The sequence below is a fragment of the Scyliorhinus torazame genome, chromosome 4 (genome assembly GCF_047496885.1).
Source record: "Scyliorhinus torazame isolate Kashiwa2021f chromosome 4, sScyTor2.1, whole genome shotgun sequence".
NCBI classification, from domain to species: domain Eukaryota; kingdom Metazoa; phylum Chordata; class Chondrichthyes; order Carcharhiniformes; family Scyliorhinidae; genus Scyliorhinus; species Scyliorhinus torazame.
The window spans coordinates 131,493,368-131,517,296 of record NC_092710.1 but is presented as its reverse complement, the minus strand read 5'-3'; the positions used below and the strand labels follow the sequence as shown (position 1 = coordinate 131,517,296).

Genomic DNA, 23,929 nt, shown 5'->3' with positions numbered 1-23,929 from the left:
TTGCTTTACCCTCTTAAATTCCATACAGGTCTGCCCAAGCTGTTTGCTTTCACTTTGAAATTTTTGCCTGTACACCTCATGGATCAACTCATACGCACAAAGAATAGTTTCTTTACTGCATCATAATCCACAGAAACCTCTTCTGAAATGCATAAACCTCATCAGCTCTACCCACCCAGCCTACTCTGGAGGAGAAACGTCCATTTTTCCTTTGGCCACTTCATTTGCTTAGCTATCTTCTCAAACAAAATAAGGAATGTCCCGACATCACTTTCCTCAAACTCCGAAAGCGCTTGTGTAAATTTAAACAGCTCCTTACTGGGCTTTGGGTTGGAGGTGGTTTTTGTCATCAGAGTTTTCCACCACATCAGAGACCTCTTTTTCAAAAGTCAGCCTTTTAAGCAGGTATTCCCTTCCTCATTCCCTCTTTCTTTTCCTCCCTTGTTAACTTCTCTTTCTGGAGGTCAAATTCAAGCCTTTTAATTTCCATTTCCCCTGCTTTTTCATTCCTTTTTGAGTTCAAGCAGCTTCATTTACAACAAAATCCTAGCTAACACAATTGACTCACCCCTGGAAAACGTGCGTCACTTTTATCCCTTCCAATTTCAAATGCTATACTGTTACCTTCATTATGTCTGCTTTCCTCACACTTACAGTTAATTTTAACTGCAACTTCACTGTCAATTATGTTTGCTGAGCCTTGGTTACTTTTTGCAAACTAGCCAGGGATGAATCTTCCATCTTTAGAAAAATCTTAGTATTAATGCCATTGCTCGAAGATCATCCCGGCTTCAAATTACGACTTGAACTCAAGCAAAATTGTTTCATGGTTAAGTATATTGGAGAATCGCTGCAAATCTTTCTTCTAAAAATTGGTGCAGAACAAGTTGTAAAAGAGATTGTTAAAACTGAAATACAAATTCGCCAAATCTTCAATCCACAATCAGGGGAACTGGGGTGAAGTACAGAGACAATTGAAGTAACAATTGAAACATATTACAGCAGAACTCTATTGCATCATTAAAATATCACTACACTTTGTGTTTCAAGTTTTCATTTTGTTTAGTACAAATTCCTCAAGTTATAAAAAGATATTGTGAAGCAATGCACTTGAAAATTGACTATTCACAATGATTCAATTAAGTTTTGCTGCAACAAAATATGAAATTGCTACTCGAGGACTTCAGCAAAAGGAAATGTTGCTGTATTCTGCAAAATGTTCTCAGAGAACTAACCATAACTAACAACAAAAAGTGAGTTCAATCAGCACCAACTTTAAAAAAGAATCAACGCATAAGAACAGGGAAAACCTTTCCCTGGGATAACATTTCTTGCTAAAATAGCATAATTGTGTGTAATCATGAGGAATGTGATACACTAACCTTTTTATTCTTCCCCTTGCATCCAATGGTTGTATGTGTTACTTCAGTTGTGTTGAATTTCTTTTTATGAGCTGGAAAAAAACAAGTTCAACTAAAATTAATTCAGACCTGGGTGCAATAAACTGTCACAAAAGCAAATTTTAATTTTGGAAATCATATATCAGTTTGATCAAATTGTGCTTCGTTTGCACAAATAGTCACAACGTTTAGCAACCCTAAACAAAACTAGAAATCTTTGGAGATACTGAATAGGTCCAGCTGCACCTGTAAAGAGAGAGCAGAGGTTAACATTTTGGCTGTAGATATTTTGCAGAACTGTAAAATGATTACAAAAGCAAAATGCTGTGGAGGCTGGTAATCTGAAATCAAAACAGAAAATGCTGGAAACACGCAGCAGATCCGACAGCACCTGTGAAGTGAGAGATAAAATTTATGTTTGGGGTCTGCTTCCTTTCATTCACAGGCCCAAAATATTAACTATTTCTCTCCACAGATGTTGTCAGACCTGTTGAGCACTTGTAGCATTTTCGGCTTTATTACCACAAAATTAAATCTCTTCACATCATCGATAAAAGGAGAGGTAACAATGCTTTGTGTTCTACAAAAGTGAGCCCAAGAAAAGTACGAAATACATTCAAATATGTATACATATGTAAAATTTGTTTAAAAGATAGTCAATCTAAACCATATGGAAAACATTTTAAAATCTATTCCAAAGATTTGCACGTAACATGATTTCATGTCAGTTGAGGAATCAGGATTTTCAGTTACCAAGGCTCTAATTTAGGTTTTCAAAAATAAATCAGCGGAACATCTCATGATGAAACCTGCATACGTGAAATGTTGATCGCCAGTTCCATAATTGTACACACAAGTATTACATAACTAGTTAATGTTCCATGGCATTGTCAGTGTAGTCAAGACTAATTTGAAATTTTCAAGTCGCACAGGATTGGAGAATGAGAATAAGGAAAACAATGTGGAATTGCACGGAAGGGGACAGGATGAGGAGGAAAACAGGAAGGGGAGTGTGGCAGATGAAGGTGGAGAAGGGAGTCTGAAGGGGGAGTTAAAGAAATTGAGAGTGCATGAAGGTGGAGGTTGAAAAAGGAAAATGGAATGGAGAGACAGAAAAGGAATGCAATTGAAGGAAATTGAGATCCATAGGGTTGGGGGATTGAGGCATATGAGGAGAAATACTATATATAGGGCGAGATTCTCTGGTCTCATCCGTCTCGGGACCCGTTTCAAGCAAGGACGGAAAATTCCAGCCAAAACTCCATTCACTTTCAGCTGCACCAGCTGCAAATGAGGAAGGAAGGTTTCAGTCATAGCATGCGCTGCAGGGGCCCGAGGAAGAGGAAGCATTAAGGTAGACCGGAGGTGGCGAGGCGGGTGGGGGGGGGGGGGGGGGGGGGGGGGGGGGGTTGAAATGGTAGCCAGAAAAGAGGGGTGGAGAGGGAATGTGAATACAGTACAAAGCCTCAGTAATAAATCCCTCAGGACTCCTTTAAGACAACAAGATCAACAACAACTTTCTTTATATTGTGCTTTTAATGCAAGATAGTGTCCTGAGGCACTTGACATCTAGCCACATAAACGATATTAGTGCAGATGACCAAAAGCATGGTAAAAGTGGAAAGCACATTCAAGCAGCATCTTAAAGAAGGAAAGAGATGGCAGCACGGTGGCGCAGTACTTAGCACTGCTGCATCACGGCACCGAGGTCCCAGGTTCGATCCCAGCTCTGGGTAACTGTCCTTGTGGAGTTTGCACATTCTCCCCGTGTTTGCGTGGGTTTCACCCCCACAACCCAAAGATGTGCGGGCTACGTGGATTGGTCACACTAAAATTGCCCCTTAATTGGAAAAATTGAATTGGGTACTCTGAATTTATTTTTTTAAAGGAGGAAGCAGATGGAGGCAGAGAGTGTGGAGGGTATTCCAGAGCTTGGTGCCTCAACAACAGAAGGCACAGCCATCAACAGCAGAGTATGTGGTGTGCTCAAGAGGCCAGAATTAGAGAACCACAAATAATTTGGAGTGTTATGGGGCTCAAGGAGATTACGGAGAGTAGGGTGAGGCCACAGAAGGGCTTGTGGACAATTTTAAAATCTGGATGTTGCTGGACTGGATGTCAATTTAGGTCAGTGAACATTGGGTGATGAGCGAACAGGACTGGATGAAAGTAAGAACGTGGATAGCAGCGTTTTAGATTACCTCAGATTTACATCCATCAAAGACTGCGTTCAAACATTGAACTCTATGGGTAACAAAGAAATGAGTCAACAGATGAGCTGAGGCAGCGGCTGAGTCTAACGATATTGTTTCATGGATTTTCAGTGGCACTACAATTTTTACTAAAGGCATACTGCCTGGGCTACCCGAGAGCTCAGTGAGGGCCTGTCAAGTCCGAGTCTGTCATAATCAATGAGATGCAGCAAGACATTTATAGTGCCACCTGCAGGTGCAATACTTTTAAACCCAAGAGATAATTCACCATTTGGATTGGATTTTGTTTATTGTCACGTGTACCAAGGTACAGTGAAAGGTATTTTTCTGCGAGCAGCTCAACAGATCATTAAGTACATGAAAAGAAAAGTAAATAAAAGAAAATACATAATAGGGCAACACAAGGTACACAATGTAACTACATAACACCGGCATCGGGTGAAGCATACAGGGGTGTAGTGTTAATGAGGTCAGTCCATAAGAGGGTCGTTTAGGAATCTGGTAACAGCGGGGAAGAAGCTGTTTTTGAGTCTGTTCGTGCATGTTCTCAGACTTCTGTATCGCCTGCCCGATGGAAGAAGTTGGAAGAGTGAGTGAGTCGGGTGGGAGGGGTCTTTGATTATGCAACCTGCTTTCCCCAGGCAGTGGGAGGTGTAGATGGAGTCAATGGATGGGAGGCAGGTTTGTGTGATGGACTGGGCTGTGTTCACGACTCTCTGAAGTTTCTTGCGGTGTTCGGCCGAGCAGTTGCCATACCAGGCTATGATGCAGCCAGATAGGTTTTCTGTGATTTTTTTCTATGATTTTATGATTCTATGATTTTTTAAATCTATATTTAATTGGAGTTGGGTAAATTCATTTTTACACTTTTTTTTCTAGTGGTACTTAACATGAAACAATAATTCCAAATGATTAACCTCTATTCTGTGTAGAGGTTGAAGCTTAGCTGGCTAAAACTACTCCCAGAAATAGTAGTTTACCAGTATGTATAACACGATTGTTCACATAAGAATGCAAGACGTAGGAACTGAAGTCAGCCATTCGGCCCATTAAGTCTTCTCCACTATTCAGTGAGATCATGACTGATCTGATATGACAATCCTCAACTCCACTTTCTCACCTTATCCCAATAATGCTTGATTTCCTGACTGATTAAAAATCTGTCTATCTCAGCCTTGAACATACTTAACAATCCAGCCTCTGCAGTAAAGAATTCCGCAGATTCACCAGCCTCTGAGAGAAGAAATTCCACTTCATCACTGTCTTAAATGGGCAACCCCTTACTCCGAAATTATGCGCTCTGGTCTTAAACACTCCCACAAGGGGAAAGATCCTCTCAGCATTTATCTTGTCAAGCACACTGAGAATCCTATGGGTGGAATTCTCCCCACCCACGCCGGGTGGAAGAATCGCCAGGGCGCCGCACGTGTCCCGCCATGCCACCCCAACACCCACACGCGATTCTTCCCCCCCCCCCCCCACAAAACCGGCGCAGCGAGAATCACGGCTGGCCGCTCGGAGAATCGGCGCTCGCCGTTTGCAACGGGCGAGCGGCGATTGTCCGGCCCGGATGGGCCGAGCGGCCTGCCCAACACGACGGGTTCCCGCCGGCGCCATCCACACCTGGTCACTACCGGCGGGAACAGTGCGGGAATGCTGGGGGGGGGGGGTGGCTTGTGGGGGGAGGGGTGTTCCTGCACCGGGGGGGGACCTCAAATGGGGTCTGGCCCGCGATCAGTGCCCACCGATCGGCGGGCCAGCCTCTCTGAAGGAGGACCTCCTTTCCTCCTCTGCCCCGCAAGATCCATCCGACATCTTCTTGCGGGGCAGCCTTGGGGAGGACGGCAACCGCGCATGCGCGGGTGACATCATTTTTGCGGCGCCGCTTTTACGCAGCGCCAATGCCCGGTGAGCGTAAATGACGCGACGCCGCTCTTAGCCCCCCGGGGGCGGGAGAATAGGGGGCTGGGAGCGGGCTCGGACGCCTGAGTGAAACAGTCCGGTTTTCACTCCGGCGTCGGTACTTAGACTCCCGATGGGGGAATTGCACCCCCAATGTCTCAATAAGGTAATCTCTCATTGTTCTAAACTCCAATGAGCACAGGCCTAACCTAACCTCTCCTTTTAAAAAAAGATTTCCATACCCAGGATCAACTTAGTGAACTTTCTCTGGACTGTCCCCAATGCCAGTGTATCTTCCCTTAGATAAAGGGACCAAGATTGTTCACCGTATTCCAGGTGTGGTCTAACCAGTGCCTTATATAGTTCGAGTAGGACTTCCCTATTTTTATACTCCATTCCCTTTGAAATAAAGGCCAACATTCCATTTGCCGTCTCAGTTGCCTGCTGAACTTGCATGCTAGCTTTTTGTGATTTATGCACAAGGACCCCCAAATGCCGGTGCTGCAGCTTTCTCTATTTAAATAATATTCAGCTCCTTTATTCTTCCTACCAAAGTACATAACTTCACATTTTCCAACATCATATTTCATCCGCCAAGATTGTGCCACTCACTTAAGCTGTCTTATCCCTCTGCAACTCTTTATGTCATCCTCACTACTTCCCTTCCCATACTGTTCAGCTTATTGAATTAAGAAAGTCTGATGTCAATTAACTATGAAAAGTGAAAATATTATTTTTTGGTTATATTTATATTCATTTTAATCAGCATGCAATTGAAAACATGGACCATTCACATTCAAACATCACCTTCAAAGGATACTCCAAAGAATTGTTTTGTGTGAAAAAAAAACAGTAATTCGGAATTCAAAACAGAGTTACCAATCTGCTTCTGATCTGAATTGAAAAAAAAATCTTCCTTTTGCTAGCATTACCTATCGGTTACACACTCAAAATGCCCACATTTCTGGTTTTTCTTTATTCTGTTCGGTCACATTGTGTTTTTGTATCACGAAGCACAGCTACTGGTTTAAAGTTATAATTTTATCTGCACGCAATTTCAAATCGTGTTTTTCACTCATAATTTAAAGACAAATAAGGCCGGGCAAATGTGGACAAATCGTGTTTAAATAACTTGCCAGGATTTGTTGAGGAGGTAATAAAAGGGTCAATTAGATAAGGTAAGGTAAAGTTGTCATAGTCTCAGATGACCATAGGCTGTTTTCCCCTTTGATGGGGAGAGACGACTGGCAGTGATTTAACCTGAGGATCACCACACCTCAGGCAAGGGACAACGTTGAGAAGGCGGGGCCTTCATAAATAACCTCAGCCGGTACGGAGATTGAATTTGCACTGCTGGCCTTGCTCTGCATCACAAACCAGCTGTCAAGCCAAGTGAGCTAATAGGTACTTTGCAACTGTGTTCACAGTGGAAAACACCAATGGCATACCAGAATGCCAAAACTGTCAGGGGACAGAGGTGAGTGTAGTGGCCACCACCAAGGAGAAGGTGCTGGGGAAGCTGAAAGGTCTGAAAGTCACAAAATCACCCGGACTAAGTGGCCTACACCCCAGGCTGTGAAGGAGATAGCTGAGGAGATTGTGGAGGCATTGGTGGTGATCTTTCATGAATCACTGGTGTCATGGGAGGGTCCCAGAGGACTGGAAAACGGAGAATATAACATCCCTGTTTAAGAAGGGAGGCAGAAGATGGAAAATTATAGGCTGGTTAGCCTGACTTCAGTTGTTGGTATGATTTTAGAGTCTATTATTATGGATGAAATTGTGGGGTACTTAGAAGTGCATAGTAAAATAGGACTGAGTCAGAACCGATTCATCACAGGGTGGTCATGCCTGACAAATCTATTACAATTCTTTGAGGAAGTAACAAGGAGGTTAGACGAAGGAGAAGCAGTGGACATGATCTATTTGGGTTTCCAGAAGGCCTTTGACAAGGTGCCATACAGGAGGCTGCTAAATAAGATAAAAGCCTATGTTGTTAGGAGGAAGGTACTGGCATGGTTAGAGGATTGGCTGACTGGCAGAAGGAAGAGAGTGGAAATAAAGGGGTCTTTTTCAGGATAGCAGCCACTGACTAGTGGTGTTCCGCAGGGGTCAGTGCTGGGGCAACTATTCATGACTTATATTAACAATCGGGAAGAAGGAACTTAGAGCATTGTTGCTGCGTTTGCAGGTGATATAAAGATATGTAGAGGGACAGATAGTGTTGAGGAACTGGGGAGGCTGCAGAAGTACTTGATCAGGCTAAGAAGTGGCAGATGGAATACGATGTGGAAAAGCAAGAGGTTTTGCACTTTGGTAGGATGAATAGAGGCACAGACTATTTTCGAATGTGAAAAGCCTTCGGAAATCTGAAGCATAAAGGGACTTAGTTCAGGACTCTCTTAACGTTAACTTGCAGGTTCAGTTGGCAGTTAGGAAGGCAAATGTAATGTTAGCATTCATTTTGAGATGGCTAGAATACAAGAGTAGGGATGTACTATTGAGGCTGTGTAAGGCTCTGGTCAGATCCCATTTGGAATATCATGAGCAGTTTTGGGCCCTGTATCGAAGGAAGGACACAGAATCATAGAATTTAGAGCAGAAGGCCATTCGGTCCATCGAGTCTGCACCGGCTCTTGGAAAGAGCACACTACTTAAGGCCACGCCTCCACCTTATCCCCATAACCCCACCTCACCTTTTTAGACACGAAGAGCAATTTATCATGGCCAATCCACCTAACCTGCACATCCTTGGACTGTGGGAGGAAACCCACTCAGAGAACGTGCAGACTCCGCAGACAGTGATCCAAGCCGGGAATCGAACCTGGGACCCTGGAGCTGTGAAGCAACTGTGCTAACCATTGTGCTACAGTGCTGGTGGCCTTGGAGAAGGTCCAGAAGAATGATCCCCGGTGTGAAGGGCTTGTCATATGAGGAATGGTTGACGACGCTGGGTATGTACTCTCTGGAGTTTAGAAGGATAAGAGAGATCTCAATGACACCTACAGACTACTGAAAGGCCTAAATAGAGTGGATGTGAAGAAGATGTTTCTACTGGTAGGGGAGACTAGAATCGGAGGGCACAGCCTCAGTCTGAAGGGACGATCTTAGTGGAGGAAGAATTTCTTCAGCCAGAGGGTGGTGAATCTGTGGAACTCATTGCCGCAAAAGGCTGTGGAGACTAAGTCACTGAGTGTCTTTAAGACAGAGATAGATGGATCTTGATTAATTAGGGGATCAGGAGTTACAGGAAGAAGGTAGGAGAATGGGGATGATGAACACATCAGCCATGATCGAATGGCAGAGCAGACTCGAAGGGTGGAATGGCCTAATCCCACTCCTATATCTTATGTCTAATGGATATTTTTCAGGCTGGTGGAAATGTTTGTAGTAGTGTTCCACAGGGGTCAGTATTGGGATCCTTGCCTTTTCTGATATACATGAATGATCTAGATCTTGGTGTGTAGGGCACAATTTCAAAGTTTGCAGATAACACAAAACGTGGAAGTATTGTAAAACTGAAGAGGACAATGTAGAACTTGAAAAGGACATAGACAAGTTGGTGGAGTACGCAGATAGGTGGCAGATGAAATTCAGTGTGGAGAAGTGTGAGGTGATACATTTTGGACGGAAAAACATGGAGTCACAATATAAAATAAGGGGTAAAATTCTTCAAGGGGTGCAGGATCAGAGGGACCTGGATGTACATGTGCATCGATCATTTACGGTGGCAGGACAGGTGGAGAGAACAGTTAATAAAGCATATAGTGTTATTAATAGGGGGCGAGAGTACAAGAGCAAGGAGGTAATGCTGAAATCATACAAGACACTAGACAGACTTCAGCTGGAATATTGTGCAGTTGTTTGCACCACACTACAGGGAGAATGTGAACACATTGGAGAGAGTGCAGAGGAGGTTTACAAGAATGGTTCCAGGGATGAGAAACCAGGTTATGATAGATTGGAGAGGTTGGGACTGTTCTCCTTGAAGAGAAGGCCGAGAGGAAATTTGATGAGATGTTCAAAATTATGAGGAGTCTGGACAGAGTTGATCAGGAGAAACTGTTCCTATTTGTAAAAGTATCAAGAATGATGGGCACAGATTTAAAGTGATTTTCCAAAGAAGCAAATGTGATGTGAGAAAAGAACTTATTCAACACCGAGTGGTTTGGGTCTGGAATGCACTACCGGAGGTGTGGTGCAGGCAGGTTTAATTGAGACATTCAAGACGGATTTAGATGATTAGGTGAATAGGATACAGGGAAAAGGCAGGGGAATGGCACTATTCATGATGCTCTGAAGAGTTGCTGCCGATGTCATGGGCTAAATTACCTCCTTCTGCGTCATCACAAATCTGTGAAGATAAATAGGGCTAAAGTTTGTTGTGATAAGAAACTACAGAATAATTGTGAGATGAAGTATTAGACCGTGACTACCTTGACGTCCATGATGTAACTTAAACATTACATGTCTAAAATAAAATTCATCTCAAATTGTGCAAGTACTAAATCCAGTTATCATTCGTAGATGCACATGATTTCTCAAATTAGCTATGAAAATAATCTTGCTTTTCAATATCCCAGGACTGAGAGATGGAGAAAATGTAGACAGGTGCTTGATCTGAATTGCTAACCAGTGACCTCTGCTGGTCAATGCTTGTGCAAGCATCAAACCAGGTGCTTTACCGCAGTGTCTTTCTAACTTTTTTTCCCAGGACCCACTTTTACCAGCTGGCCTACCTTCGGGACACATGCCGGCCAACCTTTGCGACCAACGTTGGCTGACGTTCACGTTCCTCCATCATTGGGATAGGGATATTTGTGGAGCCTCCTCCTTGAGTAAGTTATTTAATTGCTCACCACAATTCATGGCTGGATATGGCAGGACTGCAGAGATTAGATCAGATGCTTTCTTGTGGAATCGCTTAAATCGGTCTGTTACTTGCTGCTTATGATAATAATAATCGCTTATTGTCACAAGTAGGCTTCAATGAAGTTACTGTGAAAAGCCCCTAGTCACCACATTCCGGCGCCTGTTCGGGAGGCCGGTACGGAAATTGAACCCGCGCTGCTGGCATTGTTCTGCATTACAAGCCAGCTGTTTAGCCCACTGTGCTAAACCAGCCTTGGCATACAAGTAGTTTTGTGTTGCAGCTTCACCAGGTTGACACCTTATTTTTCAGAATGCCTGGTGTTGCTTCTGGCGTGCTCTCCTGCACAATTCATTGAACCAGGGTTGATCCCCTGGCTCGGTGGTAATGGTAGAGTGGGGGATATGCCGGGCCATGAGATTATAGATTGTGGTTGAATACAATTCTGCTGCTGCTGGTGGCTCACAGCACCTCACGGATGCCCAGGCTTGAATTGCTAGATTTGTCAGAAGTCTATCCCATTTAGCACGGTGGTGGTGCCACACATGATGGAGGGTTTCCTCAATGTGAAGATGGGACTTTGTCTCCACAAGGACTGTGCGGTGGTCACCTATACCGATACTGTTATGGACTGATGCATCTGCAGCAGGTAGGTTGGTGAGGATGAGGTCACGTATGTTTTTCCCTCTTGTTGGTTCCTTCACCACCTGCTGCAGTTGCAGTCTAGCAGCCATGTCCTTTAGGACCCGGCCAGCTCGGTCTGTGGTGGTACGACCGAGCCACTCAGTGATGGACACTGAAATCCCTACTCAAAACATACTCTGCTCCCTTGTCACCCTCAGTACTTCCAAGTGGTGTTGAACATGGAGGAGTACTGATTTATCAGCTGATCGTAGATGGTATGTAGTAATCAGCAGGTTTCCTTGCCCATATTTAACATAAAGCTCTGAGACCTCATGGGGTCCAGAGTCGATGTTGAGGAGTCCCAGGGCAATTCCATCCCGACGCACACCACTGTGCTGCACCTCTGCTGGGTCGGTCCTGCTGGTGAGACAAGACATACCCAGGAATGGTGATAATGGTATCTGACACACTGCCTGGAAAGTAAGAGTAAGACTAAGTGGGGGGGGGGGGGGGCACCTTGACAAATAGATGAATAGGATGGGAATAGAGATATGGATCCCGGAGGTGTAGAAGGTTTTAGGTTAGACGGGCAGCATTGTCGGCTCAGGCTTAGAGGGACGAAGGGCCTGTCCCTCTGCTGTACTTTTCTTTGTTCTTTGTATGATTCTGTGAGTATGACTATGTCAGGCTATTGCTTGGTTAGTCTGTGAGACAGCTCTCTCAACTTTGGCACAAGCTCCCAGATGTTAGTAATAATAATAATCTTTATTGTCACAAGTAGGCTTACATTAACACTGCAATGAAGTTACTGTGAAAAGCCCCAGTCGCCACATTCCTGCGCCTGTTCAGGTACACTGAGGGAGAATTCAGAATGTCCAAATTAGTAAGGAGGGCTTTGTACGGTCAACAAGACAGGGTTTGCTATTGTCGTTTCCGGTGCCTGGGTCCTTCAGTTTCTTTCTTTTGTGTTTTTATAGCAGTTGAATACAACTGAGTGGCTTGCTGGGCCATTTCAGAGGGCATTTAAGAGTCAACCACATTGCTGTGGGTCTGGAAACACATGTAGGCCACACCAAGTAAGAATGGCAGATTTCCTTCCCAAAAGGACATTTGTAAACCAGATGTGCTTTTAACACAATTGACAATGTTTTCATTAGACCTTTAATTCCAGATATTTTGTTGAGTTTAAATTCCACCACTTGCCATGGTGAGATTTGAACCCAAATCCCCAGTTCATTATCCTAGGTCTCTGGATTTCTAAACCAGCGACAATACCACTGCGCCACAGGTTGTGCAGGTTTCTCCCAGTGTTGACATGTGTCTGCCGTATTGACTGGCCTCATTTGAACAGTATTCCTCACTGACAATCCTGACCTGGCATCCCTCTCACTGTCACCAGATGCATCTAGCCCAGTCATACTGCTGACCACTTCTCTACCCGTACTTCACAGAGTGCAAATGGACATGGTCTGCTTGACCATGGAGCCGCAAGTCACATACTGCCTATCGGTGGTGGGCGACGAGCCGCGCAGTGGAGCTCCAAGCTGGGCCCACCACCATTAGCATTGTGTGCCTACCTGGCCGCCCACCGTCAGACCCTGCCCCCACCCTACCCCATGGCCAGCACACAGCCCAGCCTCACCAACCGTCGCAGCCAATCGGGAACTGCCCAGTCGGTATTCTTAAAAGCAAGTCGCGGGTGTTGGGCACTTCTTCCCGTGATCGGGAATGACGCAACTGACCGCTCCTTGACCCCCCATGGGTCACAACTCTTCAGTTTGAAAACTTGCTTTATCGTATTCCTTGCTGGGCTGTTGGGTAAAGTTAGCCTATATTTCCCATCAGGTTTTCCACTTATCTAGAGATTTCTGAACTTTCTGATACAACTTCAACGGAAGAGAGCAGAATAAATATCATAAGGCATCCGGCATAAAAGGTACAGAAGGAAAAAAGGATATATCACTGAAAAACTAACAGAGGGGAAACTACAATCTGGCTTGACCAGGCTGAACAAATTAGACAGAGCTTTTTCGTTGGTTTATATATTATGACGTGATTCTTTCAATGCATTTAAATATCTTTCTTAATTAGTTTTTAATCTGATTTTTCACTGCTGAGGTTTGTACTCTCCACTTCCTCCAAACAAAAGATTCTGATTTGGAATTCTCCCTCAGTAATCCGGAGTATCCTTTAAAAATGTCTGCGAACAAATCATACACTTACTTCATGAAACATCTATAATAAAGAAGGAACAGTTACAACGTTGAAGGGAACCATAGAAACAATTATCTGGTCCACTCATGTGCAAATTACATGTTGAGTTAAAACCAAATTTTCTTAACCCAATGACTTTTCTTGAAGTACCAGTGAATACTGTTGTCAAACTTATGAACCTCAAAACTTGACTGTATTAAGTAATTAACGTAAAAAAGCAGATGACTTTTATAAAAACATGAAAAAAAAACATGAAATGAAAAAAATCTCTTTTTCAGATTAACCTTACTAATCAGGTGGGACTTTTCATTGTTTCAGATTTCTACTGGCACATGTTTGCAAGTAAATCATCCGCTTTTTGGCAAGAGCAAAGAGTCAGTTTAGATCCAAGATGAAACAAAAATCTAGCTGAACCAATCTCCACTATTTGGCTGGCAGAATTGACTACCCACGAGTAATTATAGCAGAAATAAGGAACAATTTTATTGCTTTGAAGTATAATCAAACCAATCACATACTTTTACAGGGTGCAGGAAAATGATGCTTATCTCCCATGTCACTGTCAGTGGTTTTCAATGTTAAGAGGTCCTTAGATAACTTGTCCTCTTGGTGGCACTGCACTTTTTCCTTTTCATTTTGTTCCTTATTCAACTGTTCAGTGAGATTTATGGAATTCAGAGAGTTGGTTTTCATTTCACTGTGTAAGTTTGATGAAGGTTTTATTCCTTTACTATGGTCACAAAGATAAGTCAATGCAGAATCAGCTGCAAGTAAATCCAGCTTTCCTTCTCCATTATTGTGAAGATGCGATTCTTTTTGCTTAGAAACTTCACTGTTTGGCAACTCCTCTGATTCATCAAGAAAATGTTCCAGTAGCTTTTTTAAATTAGATTTCCTTCGGTTATGAACTGCAGCAGCTGCTGGTTGATGTGCATCATTTCGCCCATCGTGGTTATTTTTGTCAACTAGTGCAACTACATTCAAAGGTTCATTTTTATCACAAATACTGGCATTCAGTTGCTCTACAGTCCTGAAATTTGTAATGCCCATAACTCTTTTTGCTCTATCTGTGGAATGTTGTTGATTAGTTTCTTGCAATTTTCTCTTTTGCTTAACACTTCCAAAGCGTAATCTGGGAGGGCTTGGTGATTCAGGTGGGAGCACGCCTAACAAAGGTCTTGGCGTATTTCGACCTTTCAAATTGTCAGGAGAGAAGAAATCCTCATATACCATTATGTCCCCCTGGGTGGGATAAGCATCAGGGAAACCGCTTGACGAATCTCTTGCTTTAAGTAAATCATTTCTAGTAGGCTTTAAATGATCAGTCTGTTTTTTACATAATTTCCCATTTTTCTTTGAGCTTGTCTGATTTTCCCTACTTGCAGAACATTTTGGTTTCAAAGGTGAAGCATTATTTTTATAATGTACATTAGACCTAGAACCCATTTCTGTAAGACCACATTCAGTAGCAGTGCTGGTTGCCCGTCCTGGGGATGGCAATTTTATATTTGTTTTACTTACAGTATTATAAATGTTAAGCTCCTGTGTTGCATTGTCAAAAGCCTCCACATATTCGCCTTCAGAATATTTTTCTTTCCTTTCCACATTAAATGAGCTCAGTGAACCTCCAACATCATCATCAAGTGAAGCCAAAGAACTCCTTTTCTTTGGAAAATGTAATTTTGTTTTAGCGACTGTTTTCCTTCTTCTTCGTCGTGATGTTTCATTGATTAAATCACGATCAGGTGAAAATAAAAGGCTATTCTCAACAGAAGAGTCAGGTCTGGAATGTTGATCCATTTGTTCTTCACAAGCATCACGTGAAAGTGGAGCCTTGTTTTCACGAACAAAACTATCCCAATGATCATTATGCGATGCACCTTTTGAATCAATGATTTGCTCTTCTGTAATAAAATAAAGAATATTATTGATATTACCTAAAATATGAAGAAAAAGATTAGAAAAAATATGATTTTTTTTTGTACTACCTATGATATAAAGGTAACATAAGGGAAAAAAGAACTATTCCGCTAAACAATAAAAACACCCCAGGTGATAGTGGTCCAATGTATATCAATGATAAATGCAAAGTAGTTAAATTAACAGATAACATCTGTTAATCTGGGAGAGGAGGGTGAAAGAAACAGGGATTGTGGACTTGTTGGAGTTAAGACTTTACAAGGCTTTTTACACAACAGAGATCCCTCATTTTGTAGACTGGCTAAATATCACACATGCCATTCCACACAAATCATCATACACACAGACTTAAAACTAACTGCAGTCTTTGTTTACATAATAAACACAAATACACAATTGAATGTAACCAATTTCCCTCCGTTCCACAATTATGAAAGGCAGTAAAGACAAAGCATGCCAACTCTTGAAGACTGATCTTTAGTTAAGCGTCTGAATTAAGCAGGTCTAGATTTAAAAAATATTAGACACATGTGTATTTGTGTGTATGCTGTATAGAAAGGAAATCTTATGGAGCAGAGAACACAACTGAGGTACTTGCTGAAGAAAAGGCTGTTGCTACTGTATCATTAAAGGAGGAGGCAACAGTGACATTGGTTAGGATAAAAATAAATAGAGATATTCAACAGTCTGGCAGGCCTCAAAAGTAGAAATGAAACCTTACCCAGAAGAGATACATCCTAGGTTACTGAGTTTGGGTATGGTGCTCTTTCCAAGAGCCGGTGCAGACTCAAAGGGCCGAATGGCCTCCTTCTGCACTGTAAATTCAATGATAATCTATGATTAATCTAGGACAAAGGTTCGGCACAACATCGTGGGCCGAAGGGCCTGTTCTGTGCTGTATTTTCTATGTTCTATGTTCTATGTATATACGGTGAACGTTACAGAGGGTACGATCACAATCTTCCAATTCGTTTTTTGACCTGGAAGTGATGTCAGAGGGCTGGACGTCTGCACATGTCACATCCATTTAAAAAAGGCACGGAAGATATCAGTAATCTTTTCATTGGCGGTGGGGAAACACACATACATATTATTGCAGGACAAAAGGAACTGGAATCTAGAAATGTTTAGGCAAATAAATGAAATTTGGACTTGTTAAAAAAGCAAATCGTGTTTGATTAAATTGACCGATTATTTGATAAAGTAAAAGGGTTGATGAGGGTCATACAGCTGATGCCGGATATCGGGATTTTCAAAATGCACTTGACCATGTACAGCCCCATAGACCTGAGAATAAAATTAAAGCAGTTGGCATTAAAGGGACAGTGGCAGCATAGGTACAACATTGGCTAAGGATCAGAAAAGAAAGCAGTGGTGAACAGTTGCTTATCAGGCTGCAGGGAAATACACCGTGGTATTCGTGAGGAGCCAATATTACAATTATAGGGTAATTATTTTTTCTAATATTAATTAACCTGTAGTTTGGTGCACAGGGCATAATTTCAAAGTTTGCAAAATTCCTGAATTTAGAAAAAAATCAACAAGGTGCTTAATAACAGATTTAGGAGAACATAGCCAGGCCAGTGAAATGAGCAGACAATTGGCAAATGAAAATTAACACATAACTGATGCACTTCAGTACGGAGAATGACAAGAAGTAACATAAATTAATACCATTTTAAAGAGGGTATTTACAGAGACATTTGGTGGTATATGCATACAAATCTTGCAGGCAAGTGGAGAAGGCTGTAAAAAAGCATTTTAGATCTTTTAAAAAAATATATATTTATTAAAGTTTTTTAACACAATTTTTCTCCCTTACAAACAATAACCCCCCCTCGTAACAAAAAAAAAAGAGAAATCGCGCAGAGCAAGATATATACATGGCAAAATGATATATTTACACAGCTTTGTACACTGGCCCTCACCCGGTACGTGCCAGTTTCCCTAACCCTTCATGGTATCTCTTGCTCATCCACCCTCCCAGGCAGTCCCCCCCCCCCACCTCGCCAAGGTTGCTGCTGCTGCTGACCGACCTTCCTCTAACGCTCCGCAAGATAGTCTAGGAACAGTTGCCACCGCCTGTAGAACCTCTGCGCAGACCCTCTCAAGGCAAACTTAATCCTCTCCAACTTTATGAACCCAGTCATATCATTTATCCAGGCCTCCAGACTGGGGGGCTTCACCTCCTTCCACATTAGCAAGATCCTTTGCCGGGCTACTAGGGACGCAAAGGCCAGAATGCCGGCCTCTTTCGCCTCCTGCACTCCCGGTTCGTCCACTACTCCAAATATTGCTAGCCCCCAGCTTGGCTTGACCTGGACCACCTGAGATATTGCTCCCGCCACTCCTCTCCAGAACCCCTCCAGTGCCGGGCATGACCAAAACATATGGACATGGTTCGCCGGGCTCCCTGAGCATCTTCCACATCTGTCCTCCACCCCAAAGAACCTACTCAGCCTCGCCCCCGTCAAGTGCGCTCTGTGGACCACCTTAAATTGTATCAGGCTGAGCCTGGCACACGAGGAGGAGGAATTAACCCTACCTAGGGCATCAGCCCACAGACCTTCCTCGATCTCCTCCCCCAGCTCCTCCTCCCATTTACCCTTCAACTCTTCTACCAGCGCTTCCCCCTCTTCTTTCAACTCCTGGGGTATTTCTGACACCTTGCCCTCCCCGACCCATACACCCGAGATCACCCTATCTTGAACTTCTTGTGCCGGGAGCAACGGGAATTCCCTCACCTGTCGCCTCACAAAAGACCTCACCTGCATATATCTAAAGGCATTTCCCGGGGGTAACTCAAACTTCTCCTCCAGTGCCCTAAGGCTCGCAAACGTCCCGTCGATGAACAGGTCCCCCATTCTAGCATTTTAGATCTTTGACCTTGTGATGTGATGTGAAGGCCTTGGAGAGATCTAACAGGGATATTGGGATCCAGCTTTGAGGAGGATAAAGAAGCTGGGACTGTTCCTAAATAAGAAAAGGTGATGAGGAGAATTGAGAGAGTTGTTCAAAATTATGAAGGGTTTTGAAGAGAAACTGTTTGCAGACAGAAGGTCATCAACAAGAAGAGACAGATTTAAGGTGATTGACAAAAGAACCAGAAGTGGCATGAGGAAACTTGTTAAAAAAGTTTTCCAAAAAGTTAGTGGAGGCAGGTTCAATAGCAACATTCAATAGATAAATTTATAAATATTTGATTTTTAAAAATTAAGAAGCCTTGGGGAGGAGAAGGGGAGTGGGATTAATTAGTCAACTCTATCTAAAGGTGAGCATTGGTATAATGTTCGAATGCACATGTGTGAGAAACATTTGAAAGGGATGAATGGACAGAGATGTAAGAAAATAAATTTAATTCAGGAGTTACAACCAATAGTTGTGGAAGCAGGTAACTTCCACAAATTGCTTTTTGCTAATCTGATCTCTCGGCTCTGGGAATGAATGGCTTTCTCATAGTAACATGCAATATTTTAGTTAACTACATAGCCACTCCACAGCTAATTAACACTTCAAATCATTGGGCCACAATTCCTGACTCCCAGGCAAAGGGGGGGGGGGGGGGGGGGGGGCACAGGATTCTCTCTGCCTGACACATGACCTGACTCCACACTGCCGTTGATTGCCACTCCAAAGTGGTTATGGAGAATTATTGTTCAGCATAATAATTGTCAATTTAATTTATAAAGAACATGCTATGTAGAGCCATGGAAGTTAACTCCTTGAAAGCTGGTGGAACATTAGAGAAATACGCCAGATTTTTTTAAAAATCCAAGTCACAAAATATAGGCAAGGTCCATTGGTCCATCTGTCCCTCAATCATGCCAGCTGGGTTGGCCAAAATGTTTCTTTACCCCAAAGTTACTACGCGTCATCAGAGTAATAATTTGCAGGGTAGGTACATGCCAAAATCTCTCACATAGATAATAATGATGTGGAGATGCCGGCGTTGGACTGGGGTGAGCACAGTACGAAGTCTTACAACACCAGGTTAAAGTCCAACAGGTTTGTTTCGATGTCACTAGCTTTCGGAGTGCTGCTCCTTCCTCAGGTGAATGAAGAGATATGTTCCAGAAACACATATATAGACAGATTCAAAGATGCCAAACAATGCTTGGAATGCGACCATTAGCAGGTGATTCAATCTTTACAGATCCAGAGATGGGGTAACCCCAGGTTAAAGAGGTGTGAATTGTGTCAAGCCAGGACAGTTGGTAGGATTTCGCAGGCCAGATGGTGGGGGATGAATGTAATGCGACATGAATCCCAGGTCCCGGTTGAGGCCGCACTCATGTGTGCGGAACTTGGCTATAAGTTTCTGCTCGGCGATTCTGCGTTGTCGTGCGTCCTGAAGAACGCTTACCCGGAGATCAGAGGCTGAATGCCCTTGACTGCTGAAGTGTTCCCCGACTGGAAGGGAACATTCCTGCCTGGTGATTGTTGCGCGATGTCTATTCATTCGTTGTCGCAGCGTCTGCATAGTCTCGCCAATGTATCACGCTTCGGGACATCCTTTCCTGCAGCGTATGAGGTAGACAACGTTGGCCGAGTCGCACGAGTATGTACCGCGTACCTGGTGGGTGGTGTTCTCACGTGTAATGGTGGTATCCATGTCGATGATCTGGCACGTCTTGCAGAGATTGCCATGGCAGGGTTGTGTGGTGTCGTGGTCACTGTTCTGAAGACTGGGTAGTTTGCTGCAAACAATGGTTTGTTTGAGGTTGCGCGGTTGTTTGAAGGCAAGTAGTGGGGGTGTGGGGATGACCTTGGCAAGATGTTCATCGTCATCAATGACGTGTTGAAGGCTGTGAAGAAGATGACGTAGTTTCTCCGCTCCGGGGAAGTACTGGACGACGAAGGGTATTCTGTCGGTTGTGTCCCATGTTTGTCTTCGGAGGAGGTTGGTGCGGTTTTTCGCTGTGGCGTGTTGGAACTGTCGATCGATGAGTCGAGTGTCATATCCCGTTCGTACAAAGGCATCTTTCAACGTCTGTAGATGTCTGTTACGCTCCTCCTCGTCTGAGCAGATCCTGTGTATACGGAGCGCTTGTCCATAGGGGATGGCTTCTTTAATGTGTTTAGGGTGGAAGCTGGAGAAGTGGAGCATTGTGAGGCTATCCGTGGGTTTGCGGTAAAGCGAAGTGCTGAGGTGGCCGTCCTTGATGGAGACGAGTGTGTCCAAGAATGCAACTGATTTTGGAGAGTAGTCCATGGTGAGTCTGATGGTTGGATGGAACTTATTAATGTCATCGTGTAGTCGTTTCAGTGATTCTTCACCGTGGGTCCAAAGGAAAAAAATGTCATCGATGTATCTGGTGTATAACGTCGGTTGAAGGTCCTGTGCGGTGAGTAGGTCCTGTTCAAACTTGTGCATGAAAATGTTGGCGTATTGGGGTGCGAATTTGGTCCCCATGGCTGTTCCGTGCGTCTGGATGAAGAACTTGTTGTCGAAGGTGAAGACGTTGTGATCCAGAATGAAGCGGATGAGTTGCAGAATTGCGTCTGGAGATTGGCAGTTGTCGGTGTTGAGTACTGAGGCTGTTGCAGCAATGCCGTCGTCATGGGGGATGCTGGTGTAGAGTGCCGAGACGTCCATTGTGACGAGGAATGTTCCTGGTTCAACTGGTCCATGGGTGCTGAGTTTCTGCAGGAAGTCCGTAGTGTCGCGACAGAAGCTGGGCGTACCTTGTACGATTGGTTTCAAGATGCCCTCGATGTAGCCAGAGAGGTTCTCACACAAGGTCCCATTGCCTGAAACGATAGGGCGGCCTGGTGTGTTGGCCTTATGTATTTTCGGGAGGCAGTAGAGATCTCCGATGCGGGGTGTACGTGGGATGAGAGCACGTAGGGTGCTCTGAAGATCTGGATCCAAGGTCTTGATCAGTCTGTTAAGTTGGCGGATGTGTTCCTTGGTCGGATCTGCGGGTAACGGTCTGTAGTGTTCTTGGTTGTTCAGTTGTCGGTATACTTCTTTGCAGTAGTCCGTTCTGTTCAGTACGACAGTGGCCCCTCCTTTGTCTGCTGGTTTGATGACGATGCTGCGGTTGGTCTTGAGAGCGCAGATGGCATTGCGTTGTGCTTGGTTGACGTTCGGGCTGTCTTGTGAATGCGACTGATGAATCTGGCATTGACGCGACTCCTGACGGCTTGAGCATACATGTCGATACATAGATAATAATGACGCTTCACTGAAAGCAATATAAATGGAGTGTGTTTGGCACAGCATGAACCAGGTCAATTACAGAAAATTACATAATATTGCCAAATATCGTCAGTTTTATTTTATGGACTGCGTGGGTATTGAATTGAGACAGCCACTGTTGAACTAAAACTGCTAGCTTTAAAAGCTGTTCTTGATTTATACATTCTGTAACCATACCGAAGTAGATAGTTCACAAAACAAATATTCCACAAGGCCAAGCACTTGGACAAGCAGAGTTTGATCTGCACTTTTTAACCAAAATACTACTAACAAATTTAGTTTATGGAGGGGGCAATGTGATCCGAGCGCAGCAGCGGCTGCGTTTTCATGAGCTCCAGCTCTGCTCATCTTTCAACCTAGATTTTTTTTATCTGTGTGCACATTTCATCTACATCTTTTCTTGGTTTCATAGTTTTTACTATGTTCCGCGATTTGTTGGCTAATGTTTTGGTACAATCGAGTCGAGACAAAATGCTTAAATCCTCGTTGACACATGGCGGCTGGAAGGAGTTGGTCTTCACTGGCGCAGCTACTTTTGAGAGATCTCCCGCCCTGACGGTGCGGTAATATCAATCCGTCTGTATGTCTCGGCTTTGCGATGCAGGTCGTCAAAGCCCAATTTAAAGAATCATGAGGTGGTTTTATGGAGGTGTTGGAGGCCTCTTGCTGCAGAGAGAGCATCGTTGATGGAGCTAATTTAATCCTGGCTGGGGCTGGGATTGACATCCCGAACCCTGGTCCTGTGGTGACCTGTTCCTGATGTTGGTCGAAAGGGGTGGGAGATGGCTAAGCTGGCCAGGTCATCCCTACCTATTGGTGTCTAGGATGTGGGCCACCTGAATTCGGGTGAGACGGCATGGAAGTGATGAAATTACATGCTTCAATCCTTGGAATCCGTGGAAGGCACTAAAGAATGCTCACCATTTTTCTTTGTTTTACCCTTGAATCTATTTTCTTCCTGCGCCAGTAGAGACGTCTTTACCCTTATAACGGCCTCGCATCTCAGTTCTTATCCTGGACTTTGCTCCCTGACATTTATGTGTTGTCTGATGATGTATTTTCTTGTAGGGAAATGAAAATTTGGGTGCGGTGCTTTGTCCCCCAACTAGGCTGATTACCTGGAATGTTCGAGGGTTAAATGGGCCGGTTAAGAGGGCATGTGTGTTCGCGCACCTGAGGGGACTGAAAGCGGACAAGGTAATGCTGCAGGATACGCACCTTAGAGTAGTGGACCAAGTTAGATTGAGGGAAGGCTGGGTCAGTCAGGTCTTCCACTCGGGGTTGGACACAAAGACGGGAGGGGTTGCAATCTTGATTAATAAGCGGGTGATATTTGAGGTGGGTAGAATAGCTTTGGATGTGGGGGGGTCGATATATTTTGGTTAGTGGTAAGTTGGAGAGGATGAAGGTAGTCCTGGTTAATGTATATGCGTCAAATTGGGATGATGTGGAATTTATAAAGAGGATATTGGGGAAGATACCAGACCTGGACTCGCACAAGCTGGTAATGGGAGGGAACTTTATAGTTATTGATCCCGGCCTGGATCGGTCATGCTCGAAAACGGGCAAGGTGCCAGCAATGGCAAAGGAACTAAAAGGGTTCATGGAGCAGATGGGGGGGGGGTGGATCCATGGTGATTTAGGCAGCCGAGGGTGAAGGAGTTCTCCTTCTATTCCCACGTGCATAAGGTATACTCTCGGATCGATTTCTTTGTTTTAGGTAGGGCGTTGCTGGCAGTGCTGGTGGACACGGGGTACTCGCCGATCATAATCTCGGACCATGCTCCACACTGGGTTGACCTGCAGGTTAGTAAAGATAGCAATCAGCGCCTGCAATGGAGGTTAGATGTAGGGCTATTGGCGGACGAAGTGGTGTGCGAGAGGTTGAGGAAATGCATGCAAAATTACCTGCAGGTAAATGATACGGGGGAGGTCTCAGCCGCGGTGGTCTGGGAAGCGCTGTAGGCAGTGAGAGGAGAGCTGATCTCGATCCGGGCTCACAGGGACAGGACGGACAGGGCAGAGACGGACCGACTGGTAAAAGAGATTCTGCAAGTCGACAGGAGGTACGCAGAGACTCCAGAGATAGGGCTTTTAAGGGAACGGTGGAGGCTACAGGCGGAGTTCGGCTTGTTAACGACAGGGAGGGCAGTGGCACAGCTCAGAAAGGCGAGGGGGGCGATCTACGACAATGGTGAGAAGGCTAGCAGAATGCTTGCACAGCAGCTCAGAAAAAGGGAGGCGGCTAGAGAAATAGGGAAAGTTATTGACGGGGATGGGAACTTAGTTGGGGATTCGGCAGGGGTGAGAAAGGCTTTCGGGGATTTCTACAGTAGGCTGTACAGGTCGGAACCCCCTGCGTGGCCGGAGGGGATGAGGCACTTCCTGGAGGGGCTGACTTTCCCAAAGATGGACAGGGAGCTGGTAGGAGGGCTGGGGGCCCCGATCGGGTTGGAGAAGATAGTGGAGGGGCTTGTAGGCCATGCAGTCGAGTAAGGCCCCGGGACCGGACATAAAGTTCTCCGGGATACTGGGACCGGTGCTGATGAAGGTGTTTAATGAGGCAAGGGAAAGAGGGGTTATG

At 44.4% G+C, this 23,929-nt stretch overlaps 1 protein-coding gene across 2 annotated transcripts in view; it reads right to left on the bottom strand.

Annotated features, from left to right (window-relative positions):
• mcph1 (microcephalin 1) overlaps positions 1 to 23,929 on the bottom strand; it is a 609,760-nt gene that overhangs the window by 533,257 nt on the left and 52,574 nt on the right. For both annotated transcript variants that reach the window (XM_072498602.1, XM_072498603.1), the window contains exons 9-10: positions 13,742 to 15,127; positions 1,383 to 1,453 (exon numbers count right to left, since the gene is read on the bottom strand). In XM_072498602.1, the coding sequence (XP_072354703.1) occupies positions 1,383 to 1,453; positions 13,742 to 15,127 (1,457 nt within the window). The remainder of the gene's footprint in view (positions 1 to 1,382; positions 1,454 to 13,741; positions 15,128 to 23,929) is intronic.